Source organism: Rhinatrema bivittatum, chromosome 2 (assembly GCF_901001135.1).
Source record: "Rhinatrema bivittatum chromosome 2, aRhiBiv1.1, whole genome shotgun sequence".
NCBI lineage: Eukaryota > Metazoa > Chordata > Amphibia > Gymnophiona > Rhinatrematidae > Rhinatrema > Rhinatrema bivittatum.
In genome coordinates, this window is record NC_042616.1 from 25,729,563 (window position 1) to 25,742,704 (window position 13,142).

Here is a 13,142-nt window from a genome sequence, read left to right on the forward strand (position 1 = left end):
GAGCCAGAAAATCTTTTTAAATGTCTTATTAGAAAAGAAATTTAGTTAATTGGAGGAAGATATTCCTTAGATATTTGCAAAGCCTCCCCTAAATAATTTTTAATCATCTCCCCTGGAGAAATATATCAATCTTGGGGAAGTTGAAAATTCTAAAATATTTTTCTTTTTTTCAACATTTTCTAATTTCTTAATTTTCCTTGTAAGTGAAAGCTTATCTTGAACGGACGCAAGAGAATGTGTGAGGAAATGACCTACCTTGCTCTCCAGCGCCTGCAGCTGTTTAGCATGGGCAGAGATTTTCTTCTCCTGGGTCACTGAGCGCAGCTCCAGTGAGGAGATTTCCCCTTGAATCCTTTCCAACTTACTGCTAATTGTCACTTCTGGCCGCACCAGAACCATGCACAAAGAGCCCAGAGTTTTGGGCTGCAGTGGATCCAGAGCTGCCCCCTCCTCTGATCCCGGGGGCTCTGCCAGAGGCTGCACTGAGGAGGGATCTGGCTCTGGAGAAGGCAGAACCCCCACAGCTGTCTTCATAACCTTCCTGGGCTGCTCCAGACGAGGCATCTGCACTACAGACTGTGACCGCTCCACCACGGCAGGTCTGGATCCCAGCACTGAATTCACAGAACCAACAAAACCATCCATTGGTCCGAAAGGAATATCCGTAAGAGACGGGTGAGATTTAGACTTTCCTTTTATATTCAATGTAGTCAGCATCAGAGGCCGGTTGGGCTGATAAGAGAAAAAGAGAATCTGGAGAGTTAATTCCCTTCTGTACCAGATACTTTGTAAAATAACACAAAACCTTGCAGAAAACATATTCAGCACCATTGTATCAAACCCATCACTTCTAAACAACACTAACTCCCAAAACTCATATTGCAACGATCCTCTTTATGCAACAGCATCACTAGATATACAGCAACATGCCCTAGAGTTTCCTATATAATAAGCTTTTCTTATATGTGAATATGAAATGTTTTTAAATAAATAACAAAAATCTATTTACTACTGTAAAACAAAAGAAGCTGGACTGCTACAGATCTTTACACAAAAACTACACGTTAGTATTATCCCTCACCAAATACAGGGTAAGTGACCACACACTAGAAACAGACACAAACTAAACTGGAAACCCCAAGAAGCTAGACTCTGTATACAATGCAATACAGGAGAAACAGAACAGAAATACATTTCTTCTGTGCTGTGCAAAATACAAAGAATCTAGTAAGCTCACTCCTCTTACAACATCACTATCATAGATTCCTCCTCCAGCTTCTCTCCTAATGTCTAGAGATGGATTCTGTAGGCTGGGGATAAATTAGGTTTTTGTATTCAATAAAAATGTGAGCTGTGAGACAAGTCTTTTATGGCCTAACATCCTTCGTAGTCTCCTTACAGGGGAGGGGTTTTGCTTCCTCACACAGCTCCTATTTAAGTCACCTGAGCTTGTGGGGATTTTTCTAAATAAAACCTTGACCTCTAAATCCTAACATTTTAATGCCCAAGATTTAAAAAGCCAACTGTGTGGGGGAAAATCAAAGGCAGGAATCAGAACAGCTCATACTGACGGCTGCATTCAGGGACTCAGATTTAAAGACCTGATCCGCACCTTGATTTCTTATCCTCTACTCCCCGTGCAGAGCCCCCTTCCTCCCTACACTCACTGCTGCTCTGCTCGCTAGAAAGTGTCACAGGGACACCGGGAAAAGAACCGGCTGGAAAGGCACCGCTTACCCTGCGGGGCTGAATTTTATTGCAATCGAATATTTCTCGTTAAGAAAAGTAAATCGGTTGGCTTTGAACACTAGAGGTCGGCGAACTCTCCCTCTGCGACTTCCTCTTCCGCCTTCTGCATGCCCTGCCGCATCTGATTGGCTGCGGCCGCCGTTGCGTCATCACTCTGCGACCGCTGGCTGGGCTTCCTGATACTAAGAGGGTTGGCAGCACTCAGCCTCAATCCTCTTCTTAGTCTGTAATAGATTTACTTTAAATCGCAATTCAGAATGCTCCCCTGTGAATGAATGAACATCAAAGAAATACACACAACACGCTGGCATAATTAAACATTTCAAATATCAAAAAGTTTTGTTGGGTTTTTAAAAAAATATATTTGAACATTAAAAAATGTAAATAATTATAAAGCCCCAACATTATTCTGACAAAAAAAAAAAAAAAAAATATATATATATATAAAGGAAAAACCTAGAAAACTTAAAATTTCCACAGCATTTTAGCGTTATACTTGCAAGCGAACTGCCATCACTGGAAAACACCTTTCAAAAGAGCTTTATATGTGAAAACATTTGAAAAACGTTTTCTCAAAAAATCCTTGCCCAGTGTAACCCTTTCCTGGGGGAATTCAGTTTCCCCGAGGGCACACAAACTAAGTTTTCTATTTTTGGGGTCACTCCTGCTAGCAACTTCTATCATCATTGTTTTCTACTTGTTTTAATGTAAACCGGAGTGATAAGTAATTCTGTTACCTGAACTTCGGTATAAAAAAACAGTTATAAATAAATAAATAAATAAATAAATAAATAAATATCATCACTCCTTGTTCCAAGGGGTGGGATCTTTTTGTGGGGGAAAGCCAGAGACATAGCGAGGGTCTCTGGTGCCCAATGCATTTGGTTGTCCCTTAGGCGTAGGGATGCCAACTGCCCATTTTTCGACAGGACAGTCAGGTTTTCAGAAGTACTGTCCGGACACAGAAAATCCGGTTTTTGCAAGAGGCTCCTTCTCTTTCCCACAGCTTCCTGATCAAGGAGAAAGAGCTCTGTTCCCACTCACATGCCTCCTTTCCTGTGTTGTGATTAGATGGCATGGAGAGAGGAGGCGGGGTACAGCACAGCCCTCAGTTCCCAGTGGCTCCACAGATCTCTGCAGCAATGGCCCTCTGGATCAATGCTGGAGTTGTATTTACTGGAACAGAAATTTGTTGGGAGACAGTTCGACTAGCAGGCAGCTTTTTCACCCACAAACATGGTCAAAATCTTGTCCTTATCGCTAATAGAGCTGCACAATAAAGTGTGGAATTTAGAGTAAGAAAAAGCTTTCTTTGGGTTCTTAAAGGTCTCTATATTTGATGGATTGGCTATATGGAAAAGCACAGGGGAAACATTTTAGATCTTGCAGAGCTTAGCAAGCATGTTGTGTTCCAAGTTGCTGTTATCTCAAGAAGTGACTGTATTGTCAGATTTTGTTTGGGCACATTGTTGTCAAAATATGGAGTGGGCTACATGCTGACTTCAGAGATGAGTTGTGCACTATTGCATCAGACTTCGCAATTGTTGACACCTAGCATGAGATAATTGATGATACCTGGTATGTAAGAAAAAATGGGTATGGTATCAGTATATGGACTTGGTTACAATGGGACAGACCCTAAATAAGTTCTGTGATTGGACCAATTATGTGACACTAAGACTAATAATGTGATGTAAGAATGCTTGTCATCAGGGAATGAAGCACTGATTGGTTACATGACCTGTTAATGAAAAATATTAGAGAGGAGCCCTGGGGGCTTAAGGGGTTCAGATCGGATGAATAGAGCAACTGTGCCATAGCCACGTAGAATTTTATCTCTAAAGACAATGAAAGATGAAGTGTTGCATTTTTTTAGTAGAATAACTATTAGTAACTAGAACACGTGAAATAGAAACTAACAATTGCTCGTTGGAGATGTTTAAAATTGCCAGGTCCTCCAGCAGCTGCAGTTAGGTTGGGAGGTTATTTTTTGTTGTTTGGATCTTAATTTGTCAAAAATTGCTCACCCAAGTTTTGACTGGAATACCCATCAACCGCTAATTGAGTAATTCTGGTGACTGTCTCCTATCAACAAAGCCAAACCACATTTGAATACTGGCTTTCCCCACAAACTTGAGTAGGTGTGTTGCTGAGGTGTGGCCGTACCAAGCCTTTGTGATATGGGCAGTGTTCCCTAATCTACAACTTTTCATTTTTAGCAATTTTTGGTAGAGGCTGTTTGGAATTTGGAGAGAGAGGGGGGATTTAAAGTCATCATATTGATTACTGTATTACATGATATAATGTATTTGTTTTTCTGCATCCCCTTGGATATAATTTTTCTATCTTGTTAATAAAAAAAATATTGCACATAAAAAAAACCCAATAAAGAGAGGAAACATTTATTATTCCTTCTGTGTGCCATTCTTCAAATACTCCTCCAGAAACACCAGGAGAAAACTGAGAATTTCCTATTAAAGGGAGAAGTCCTGATATCCCAGTTGGTTCTGTAGGAATAAGGAAAACCAGTCCCTTATGTCTTTAAAAATTCCTGGCCTGGAGGTCACGTGATGTGGTGAGCCTGGGAAGACGTCTTTCCTCAGTGTTCTGGGTGCCACCCCCCCCCCCCTTCACGGTTCATCCACCATTATAGCTTGCTGTACAGAACTAATCTTCATCTGGTAAGACCCTTTATGTCACTTGACCATTTTATGCAAAGATCTCAGGAAAATATGCCCATTAAAGGGGCAAAAAAGGACAAAGAAAATGTGAGCATAAGAGAGGGGAAAATGGCCACTATCAGTGCGAGCACGGTGGGGCCTTCCCTTGCTAATGAAATGATTGCAGAGTTGAGAACAGCAGTGGTAACCTTAAAGCGGCCCTTTCCAAAATCAGCCCGTGAATTGAAAATGTGGAGGGACGGGTCTCTGTTATCGAAGATGAGGTAGTGGCATACAAGGGGAGGATTGTTGAACTGGAAAAGAATATAAAATGGGGCAGAAGGAAAAGCTTGAGGATTTAGAGAATCGCTCCTGCTGAAATAATATCAGAATTATAGGTCTGCCGGAGAGTATTGCTGATCAAAACCTACCAGATTTTTTAGAAAATTGGCTACTAGAGTGCTTAAATATCCTGGAATCAGTTGGGCAGCAGGCGGGCAGGAGAATTTCAGTCACGAATAATGACAGCCAGAGTCCTAAACTTTGTGCATAAACAATTGATAATGCAAAGTTTCCGAAAGTTGAGAGAATTAAAGTATTAAGAGTTTTCCGTCCAGCTATTCCAAGAATACTCCCTTCAGGTGGCAGCAACATGAAGAAAGTTTAACCCATTATACTAGTCACTTGCACAAAAGCAAATCAGATTTGCGTTGCAATAACTGGCACATCTTCAGATATGGGATGAAGGTGCAGTGCAAGTTTTTGATCAAGTTGAGAAAGCTAAGCAGTTTCTGGATGGCCTTTAAGGATTTTACACCAACCCAGAAGTTCTCTGGTTTCTGGTGAAGGCTGCAATCAGGCAGTTGGAAACTCTTGGACCCATGATTTGTTTGTTATAAAAATTGAGGAAGCCCAGTATGGAAGCCGCTGTATCTATTTATTTATTTATTTGCAATTTTTGTATACCGACATTCGTTCGGGAAACATCACATCGGTTTCCATGTAACATAAGGTAGCCAACTGGGCTTTACAATGAACTGATAGGCGAACTGGGTATCAGGGAAGGTGGGGGGAAGAAAACAAAGGTAAACTATACAAATTAACAAGCGATATGATATGGATAGATATATACAATGAGGACATTATATACAGGTGAATTATTTACAGAAAGCATCTGGGGGGGGCGTTATGAGGGGGGAGGAGGGGTGTGCTTAGGGGGCGGGGAGATGGTGTGGGGAGAGGAGAGGAGGGTTGGTGGGGGGAAGTGGGTGGAGGAGGGAGAATGCTTGGGATGTTCACGTGTACGGGTGAAGAGCCAGGTCTTGAGGTTTTGTCTGAATTTTCTGGGGCATGTCTCAAGGCGTAGTTGGGTGGGAATGGAGTTCCATAGGGAGGGTCCAGCTAGGGATATAGCACGTTGGGTATAGCACGTATATCTGGGTGTAATCTCAATTGTGTTACAATTCCTGGTCACAAGATGCCTGCTCCTACCTCCCATCACCGGGCCTGGGCCGTGGCCCTGCCGCCTGCCCAGCTTGGCCACAGTCGACTCCTCTCTCTCCTCCATGGCAGGGAGGTGCCGCCACTCCAACCTCTGCCCAGGCTGCCCTCCAGCCATGGCGGGAAAAGCTGCCGTGGCCCCCTAGTGATGACGACTCCAGGCTTGAGTATATAAGGCAAGCTCTGACAGTCAGAGCTTGCCTTGGCAACAGGTCTCCTCGCTCTTGTCTGCTTGAGTTCGAGAGTTGCTGTTCCAGTTCCTGCGTTCCTGTTCCTGCACCTGCCTCCAGTTCCTGCCTCTGTTCCGGATTCCCTCACTCCAGTTCCCGCTTGTTCTCCTTTCTCCCTCGGACGGACCTTGGCTCTTGACCCAGACTGCTTCCTGACCACGTTCTCTGCCACCTGCCTCTGACCTCTGGACCAGGCCTGAGCATGCCCTCTGCTGCTTGCTTTGACCTCTGGACTGGATCCGACTTCGCCATCAGCCCTGCCCTCAGGTTTCTCTCTTTGCTGCCTCCGTGCCCTCTCGCCAAGTTCCTGGGATCATCCACGCAGAGGCCCACCTAAGACCAGCCGGCCCTGGCATCCAAGGGCTCAACCTGTGGGTAACGTGGGCTGGTAGAGGTGAAGTTCAGGGTGGCCTCTGCTTCCCATTCAGCCTCGCCACCCAACGATGGGGACCTGTGGGGGTTTCCCCCTCAGGTGTTGCCAACAGTACCTCGGGCCAAGGGTCCACGATCGCAACATTTTGTGTCTACCATCTAATCGGCAAGTAGTGGAACAGATACCAAGGTTCTTGCTGGAGATGGCTCCTGTAAGGATTTGGGCCCGTTTTGAGTTTTCTGGAAATCGGTAACACATGAAGGGAGAAGATTCTTTTCTTCAGCTCTCTACTGGAGAAGGCCTCACTGAGTTTGAGACTTTTTTTTTTTTGTTAGCTACATGGATTAGGAGCTATTTAGTAATTTAAGTGGTTTGGGAAGGAATATTGGATTGAGAAGGGGAAGTAACTGCCTGAAAGTTTAGTAGCGTTGTCGAGATTTCAGTGGTGGGGGTTAACTGTTAATTGTTCAAGGGAGATCTTTGTGGTGTGAGTGGGGATGGTACCCGTTCACATTTATGGACCTCATGCTCGTTAGAAGAGCTGAAGCTAGGCGGGGCAGAGAAGGGGAGGGAGGAAGATGGAGGAGTCATATACACAAATAGGGAGGGGTTATGGCGCATGGAGAATGGTTGCAATGAGAGTCAAAAGGATATGAAAGCTTGGATTCGTAAGGGGTACCAGGATTGGAGTCTTTATGTTGGTGAGAGATGCAGCTGGGAGCCTCTCACCATGCTACAGCAATTTTCAGTTTTGCATTAAGTGACATATAACTTTCTGGGTGATCAAATAAGAAAGAAGATCTTACAAGCTTTACTTAGGCATAAGTCAGCGGGAGAATGAAAGCAAGAAACTAAAAAAGGAATGGGTACAAGAATGCTATTTTTCAGCGGCCAAGAGGAAGAAAGGAGGTGTGGTTATACTGCTGAATAAAAATGTGACTGTTCAGCTGATATACCTAGGAGTCCTAGTTGATAATCGCCTGAATTTCAAAGCCACTATTAACAAAACCACCAAAGACTGTTTCTATCAATTACAAGTTATGAAAAGAATTAGACCTCTTTTCTATGCCCAAGATTTCAGAACCATTCTGCAAGCAATCATTTTTTAAAAATTAGACTATTGTAACACCATCCTACTTGGCCTTCCCGCTTCATACACCAAACCGCTTCAGATGGTGCAAAATGCAGCTGCACGAATTCTGACAAATACCAGGAGAAGGGACCACATAACCCCTATTCTAAAGAACCTCCATTGGCTACCGATACACTTTAGAATAATATACAAGGCCATTCTCACCACATATAAAAACATCCACCAACTGGCTCCCATTGACCTACAGATCCCTCTCCGACTACACAATTCGTCAAGACCGACAAGAGATGCATACAAGGGTTCGCTACAGGTTCCACCGCCCAAATCTACCAGACACAGCACACTAAGAGACCGAGCTTTCTCTACAGCCATCCCACCGTTATGGAACTCCATACCCTCAAATCTTAGAATAGAACCATGCATCTCAACCTTCAAAAAAAGACTAAAGACCTGGATATTCATACAAGCCTTCCCAGACGTCAATTGATCTAATACTTACAAGCCACCCCTAATCTCCATCTACACTATGGTCGACCTTATCTCCTATCGTTTACTTGTGTAAATTAATAACCTGTCCTTTCTCTTCCTCTAAGCCAAGTTCTTATCACCTTGTTATATGTAACTGCCTTTTCAGCACTTTGTTATTGTTATGTTTACTTTGCACCCCTGTTTTATGTGAACCAGCATGATGTGACTGCTGTCTCGAATGCCGGTATATAAAAAAATCTAAATAAATAAATAATAAATAAATATATATGAGATAAAAAATGTAGAAGATGGGTTTCCGATTCTCACTGGGAAAATTTATATGCCCCCAATGAATACAATCTTGCTTTTTTCACCAGGCTGGTGAGTAGATTAATCAGTGTATCAAAGGGACTTCTCACGATACTGGGGGATATTAATTGTGTGTATGATCCCGAGATTGATAGATCTAATGCAGCTAAAAAATAAAAAAAAATCAGGAAAAGGGAGAAGTAAAGGCATAAAATATTTATGTAAAATGCTTAACCTTATGGCCAAGGATTTCACCCATATCTCTCGGGCACACGGTTCCCTCTCCAGAACCGATTGCATCTCGGTATCTCAAGCCTATTTTTCCACAGGCGGCATCAGCAAAATTTGGTCCCTGCATAATCTCTGGCCATACCTTAATGGATCCGATTGTCTCAATGGAAGGGCAATGTGGGAAAATGTGGAAACTCTCTAGTTATCTTGCAGATGATGTGGAGTTTCGAGAGTATCTTCTCAAGAAATGGGAGGAGCATGGACTTAGTAATAGTTAACACAGGGATTCACCGACATTATTCTGGGAAACTGGCAAGGCAGTACTGCAAGGTGGGGGGGGGGGGGGGTGTGATTTCGGACGTCTTATGGAAAAATAAAGCTATAAACAAAACTATTCTACAGTTAGAAGAAAAGCTTAAACTTCTCAAAATGAAATTAATATGATATACAAATAAACAGAATTTATAGGAGTATAGGGTAGTGTTAGAAAATCTGAACATGAGAACATGCCATACTGGGACAGACCAAGGTTCCATCAAGCCCAGCATCCTGTTTCCAACTCTCATGATTTTAAACACCTCTATCATATCCCCCCCTCAGCCGTCTCTTCTCCAAGCTGAAAGTCCTAACCTCTTTAGTCTTTCCTCATTTACAGATGAAGGCGCAGAGAATGTTGAGGCATGCAGAACATAACTTCTTTCATTTTGGTAATAAGGCTGGGAAACTGTCAAAATTTGGAAAGGGAGAACCTTTATTGAGAAAATGGAATCTACTTAAGGAAATACTGTTGGAAAGAGTAAGGACATATGTGATGTCTTTAAAGATTTTTATGAAACACTACATTTGGACGATAGACAAGCACCATCGGCAGGTGGAGTGGGCTGATAGGCAGAGGCCATTGGAGCTTCACCTATACCAGCCCTCATTCCCTGCGGGTTGAGCCTTTGGGTGCCAGGGCCGGCAGGATTTAGGTGGGCCTCTGTATATAGTTGCAGTAGGAGTTGATTCAGCCCAGAGACAGCAGGCGAGAGATGGTACAGTCTTACTCCGGACTGGGTAATGTCCTGGAAACTCGGGCGCCAATGGAATGAAGGCAGACAGGGGGTGCTCGAGCAAAAGTAGGCCGAAGCCTGAAGAAACCACGTCCAGGGAGTAAGCAGAAGAGGCGTCCAATGGTAGGCTTGAGTCAGGGCTGGCAGCAATTCAAAAGCAGTGGCAAGCAAGGCTGAGGTCTGATCACGGAGATAGTCAATAGCATAGTTGAGCAAAACTGAGGTCTGATCAGGAGATAGTCAATAGCGTAGTCAGGCAAGGCGAAGATCTGGGTCTGGAGATAGGCAGTGCGTAGTCGGACGAAGCAGAAACATAGAAACATAGAAATGACGGCAGAAGAAGACCAAATGGCCCATCTAGTCTGCCCAGCAAGCTTCACACATATTTTCTCTCATACTTATCTGTTTCTCTTAGCTCTTGGTTCTATTTCCCTTCCATCCCCACCTTTAATGTAGAGAGCAGTGATGGAGCTGCATCCAAGTGAAATATCTAGCTTGATTAGTTTGGGGTAGTAGCCGCTGCAATAAGCAAGCTGCACCCATGCTTATTTATTTTACCCAGACTATGTTATTAGCCCTTATTGGTTGTTTTTCTTCTCCCATGCCGTTGAAGCAGAGAGCCATGCTGGATGTGCATCGAAAGTGAAGTATCAGGCCCATTTGGTTTGGGGTAGTAACCGCCGTAACAAGCCAGCTACTCCCCGCTTTGTGAGTGCGAACCCTCTTTTCTTCTCCCCTGCTGTTGAATCAGAGAACTATGCTGTATATGCATTGAAAGTGAAGTATCAGGCTTATTTGATTTGGGGTAGTAACCGCCGTAACAAGCCAGCTACTCCCCTCTTTGTGAGTGTGAATCCTTTTTTCCACATTTCCTCTTGCTGTTGAAGCTTAGAGCGATGTTGGAGTCAAGCCTGTGTATGTTTATTTAATAAGGGTATTGACTCCAGGCAGTAGCCATCATTCTGGCGAGTCACCCACTCTTCATTGGCAGCCTCTTGATTTTATGGATCCACAGTGTTTATCCCACGCCCCTTTGAAGTCCTTCACAGTTCTGGTCTTCACCACATCCTCCGGAAGGGCATTCCAGGCATCCACCACCCTCTCCGTGAAGAAATACTTCCTGACATTGGTTCTGAATCTTCCTCCCTGGAGCTTCAAATCGTGACCCCTGGTTCTGCTGATTTTTTTCCTTAGGAAAAGGTTTGTCGTTGTCTTTTGATCATTAACACCTTTCAAGTATCTGAAAGTCTGTATCATATCACCTCTGCTCCTCCTTTCCTCCAGGGTGTACATATTTAGATTCTTCAATCTCTCCTCGTACGTCATCCGATGAAGATCCTCCACCTTCCTGGTCGCCCTTCTCTGTACCGCCTCCATCTTGTCTTTGTCTTTTTGAAGGTACGGTCTCCAGAACTGAACACAGTACTCCAGGTGAGGCCTCACCAAGGACCTGTACAAGGGAATAATCACTTCCCTTTTCTTACTCGATATTCCTCTCTCTATGCAGCCCAGCATTCTTCTGGCTTTAGCTATCGCCTTGTCACATTGTTTCGCCGACTTCAGATCATTAGACACCATCACCCCAAGGTCCCTCTCCTGCTCCGTGCACATCAGCCTTTCCCCCCCCATTGAATACAGTTCATTTGGATTTCCACTCCCCATATGCATGACTTTGCACTTCTTGGCATTGAATCTCAGCTGCCATATCTTCGACCACTCTTCCAGTTTCCTTAGATCCCGTCTCATTCTCTCCACTCCTTCCGGCGTGTCCACTCTGTTGCAGATCTTAGTGTCATCCGCAAAAAGACAAACCTTACCTTCTATCCCGTCCGCAATGTCGCTCACAAAGATATTGAACAGGACCGGTCCCAACACCGATCCTTGCGGTACACCACTTAAAACCGCTCTCTCTTCAGAGAAGGTTCCATTTACCATCACACATTGTCTTCTGTCCGTCAACCAATTTGCAATCCAGGTCACCACCTCGGCACTCACTCCCAAGCTTCTCGTTTTATTCACCAGTCTCCTGTGCGGAACCGTATCAAAAGCTTTGCTGAAATCCAAGTATATGATATCGAGCGCTCTTCCTCTATCCAATTCCTTGGTTACCCAGTCAAAAAAGTCAATCAGATTTGTCTGACAGGATCTTCCTCTGGTGAATCCATGCTGCCTGGGTCTGGAGATAGGCAGTGCGTAGTCGGACGAAGCAGAGGTCAGGGTCTGGAGATAGGCAGTGCGTAGTCGGACGAAGCAGAGGTCAGGGTCTGGAGATAGGCAGTGCGTAGTCGGACGAAGCAGAGGTCAGGGTCTGGAGATAGGCAATAGCGTGGTCAGGCAAAGCAGAGGTCAGGGTCTGGAGATAGGCACCGGCAATGTCAGGCAAAGCAAAATCAAAGTCCGTGTAGTCACTCCAAAGCATAAGCAGGGTAGGAACGAAGAGACAGGAACTAGGAACAATGAGGAACAGGAACGCAGGGTTGAGACGAATCTCTAGGAAGCAACGAGTACTCAACCAGCGAGGAGACCTGTTGCAAAGGCAACACTAGGGAGCGGAATCTTAGCTTATATACTATGGTGAAGCTGACATCATCCAGGGATGCTGCTAGGTTCCTGCTGCGGTCCCTACTTAAGAGTCAATGATGCGACACAAGTAGCAACGTCTCTCTGTGGGCCACGCGGAGAGACCCAACGAGACGTGGAAGCAGGACTGGGGACTGCGGCGGAGCCAGAGGGACCGGGGGAGGCCCGAGGATGAAGCTGACGGCCCACCACCGCCAGCGAGGAGGAACCAGAGGCTGGAGTCACTGTAGAAAGGTGAGGGGGCCGTGCTGCGGGTCTGCCGTGGACGGCATGCAAAACAGAAGATATATTGAGATATGTCTCACTTCTTTATAAATCCCCGTCAAATATAGTAGCAAATAGCTGCATATCAACTGCTGTCCCTATAAAGGGGTCGGGGGGTGTCAGACAAGGATGCCCCCTTTCCCCAATTTTATATATATTGTCTATCGATCTGACAAGGAAAATAGCTGCAGATGACACTATTTTGGGTCTACATCTTAGGGATCAATCTTTCAAAGTAGCAGCCTTTGCTGACAATGTGCTAGTCTTTCTGATGAATCCCATTGAGTCACTGAAAGGGTCTATGTATGTTCAGTAATGTTTTGGGAAGTTTATGGGTTTGAAAATCAATCACGATAAGTCGGAAGGATGCTTAAAGAACAACTGGGGAGAACCTTTTCCTCTGAAATGGTTTGAAAAAGAGCTGAAACATTTGGGAATTAAAATCCTTGAAGATGGAAGAGTCTAGGAAGCTAATGTGAATCCTCTCTTGAAAAACAAAATGGCAGAGAACTTGGCAACCTGGGAAAACTCAACCCTGACAATAACGGGTCACATTCATTTGATAAACATGATGGAGGTACCTAAATGGTTGTTACCATTGCAAATACTCCCGATATGGTTATCCAGGAAAGA

At 44.4% G+C, this 13,142-nt stretch overlaps 1 protein-coding gene across 2 annotated transcripts in view; it reads right to left on the reverse strand.

Annotated features, from left to right (window-relative positions):
• The window catches only part of LOC115083705 (zinc finger protein 585A-like), a 30,738-nt gene extending 23,177 nt beyond the window's left edge, over positions 1-7,561 (reverse strand). For both annotated transcript variants that reach the window (XM_029587678.1, XM_029587677.1), the window contains exons 1-2: positions 1,738-7,561; positions 256-732 (exon numbers count right to left, since the gene is read on the reverse strand). In XM_029587678.1, the coding sequence (XP_029443538.1) occupies positions 256-717 (462 nt within the window). In that variant the 5' untranslated portion in view covers positions 718-732; positions 1,738-7,561. The remainder of the gene's footprint in view (positions 1-255; positions 733-1,737) is intronic.
• Positions 7,562-13,142: the final 5,581 nt, after the last annotated feature.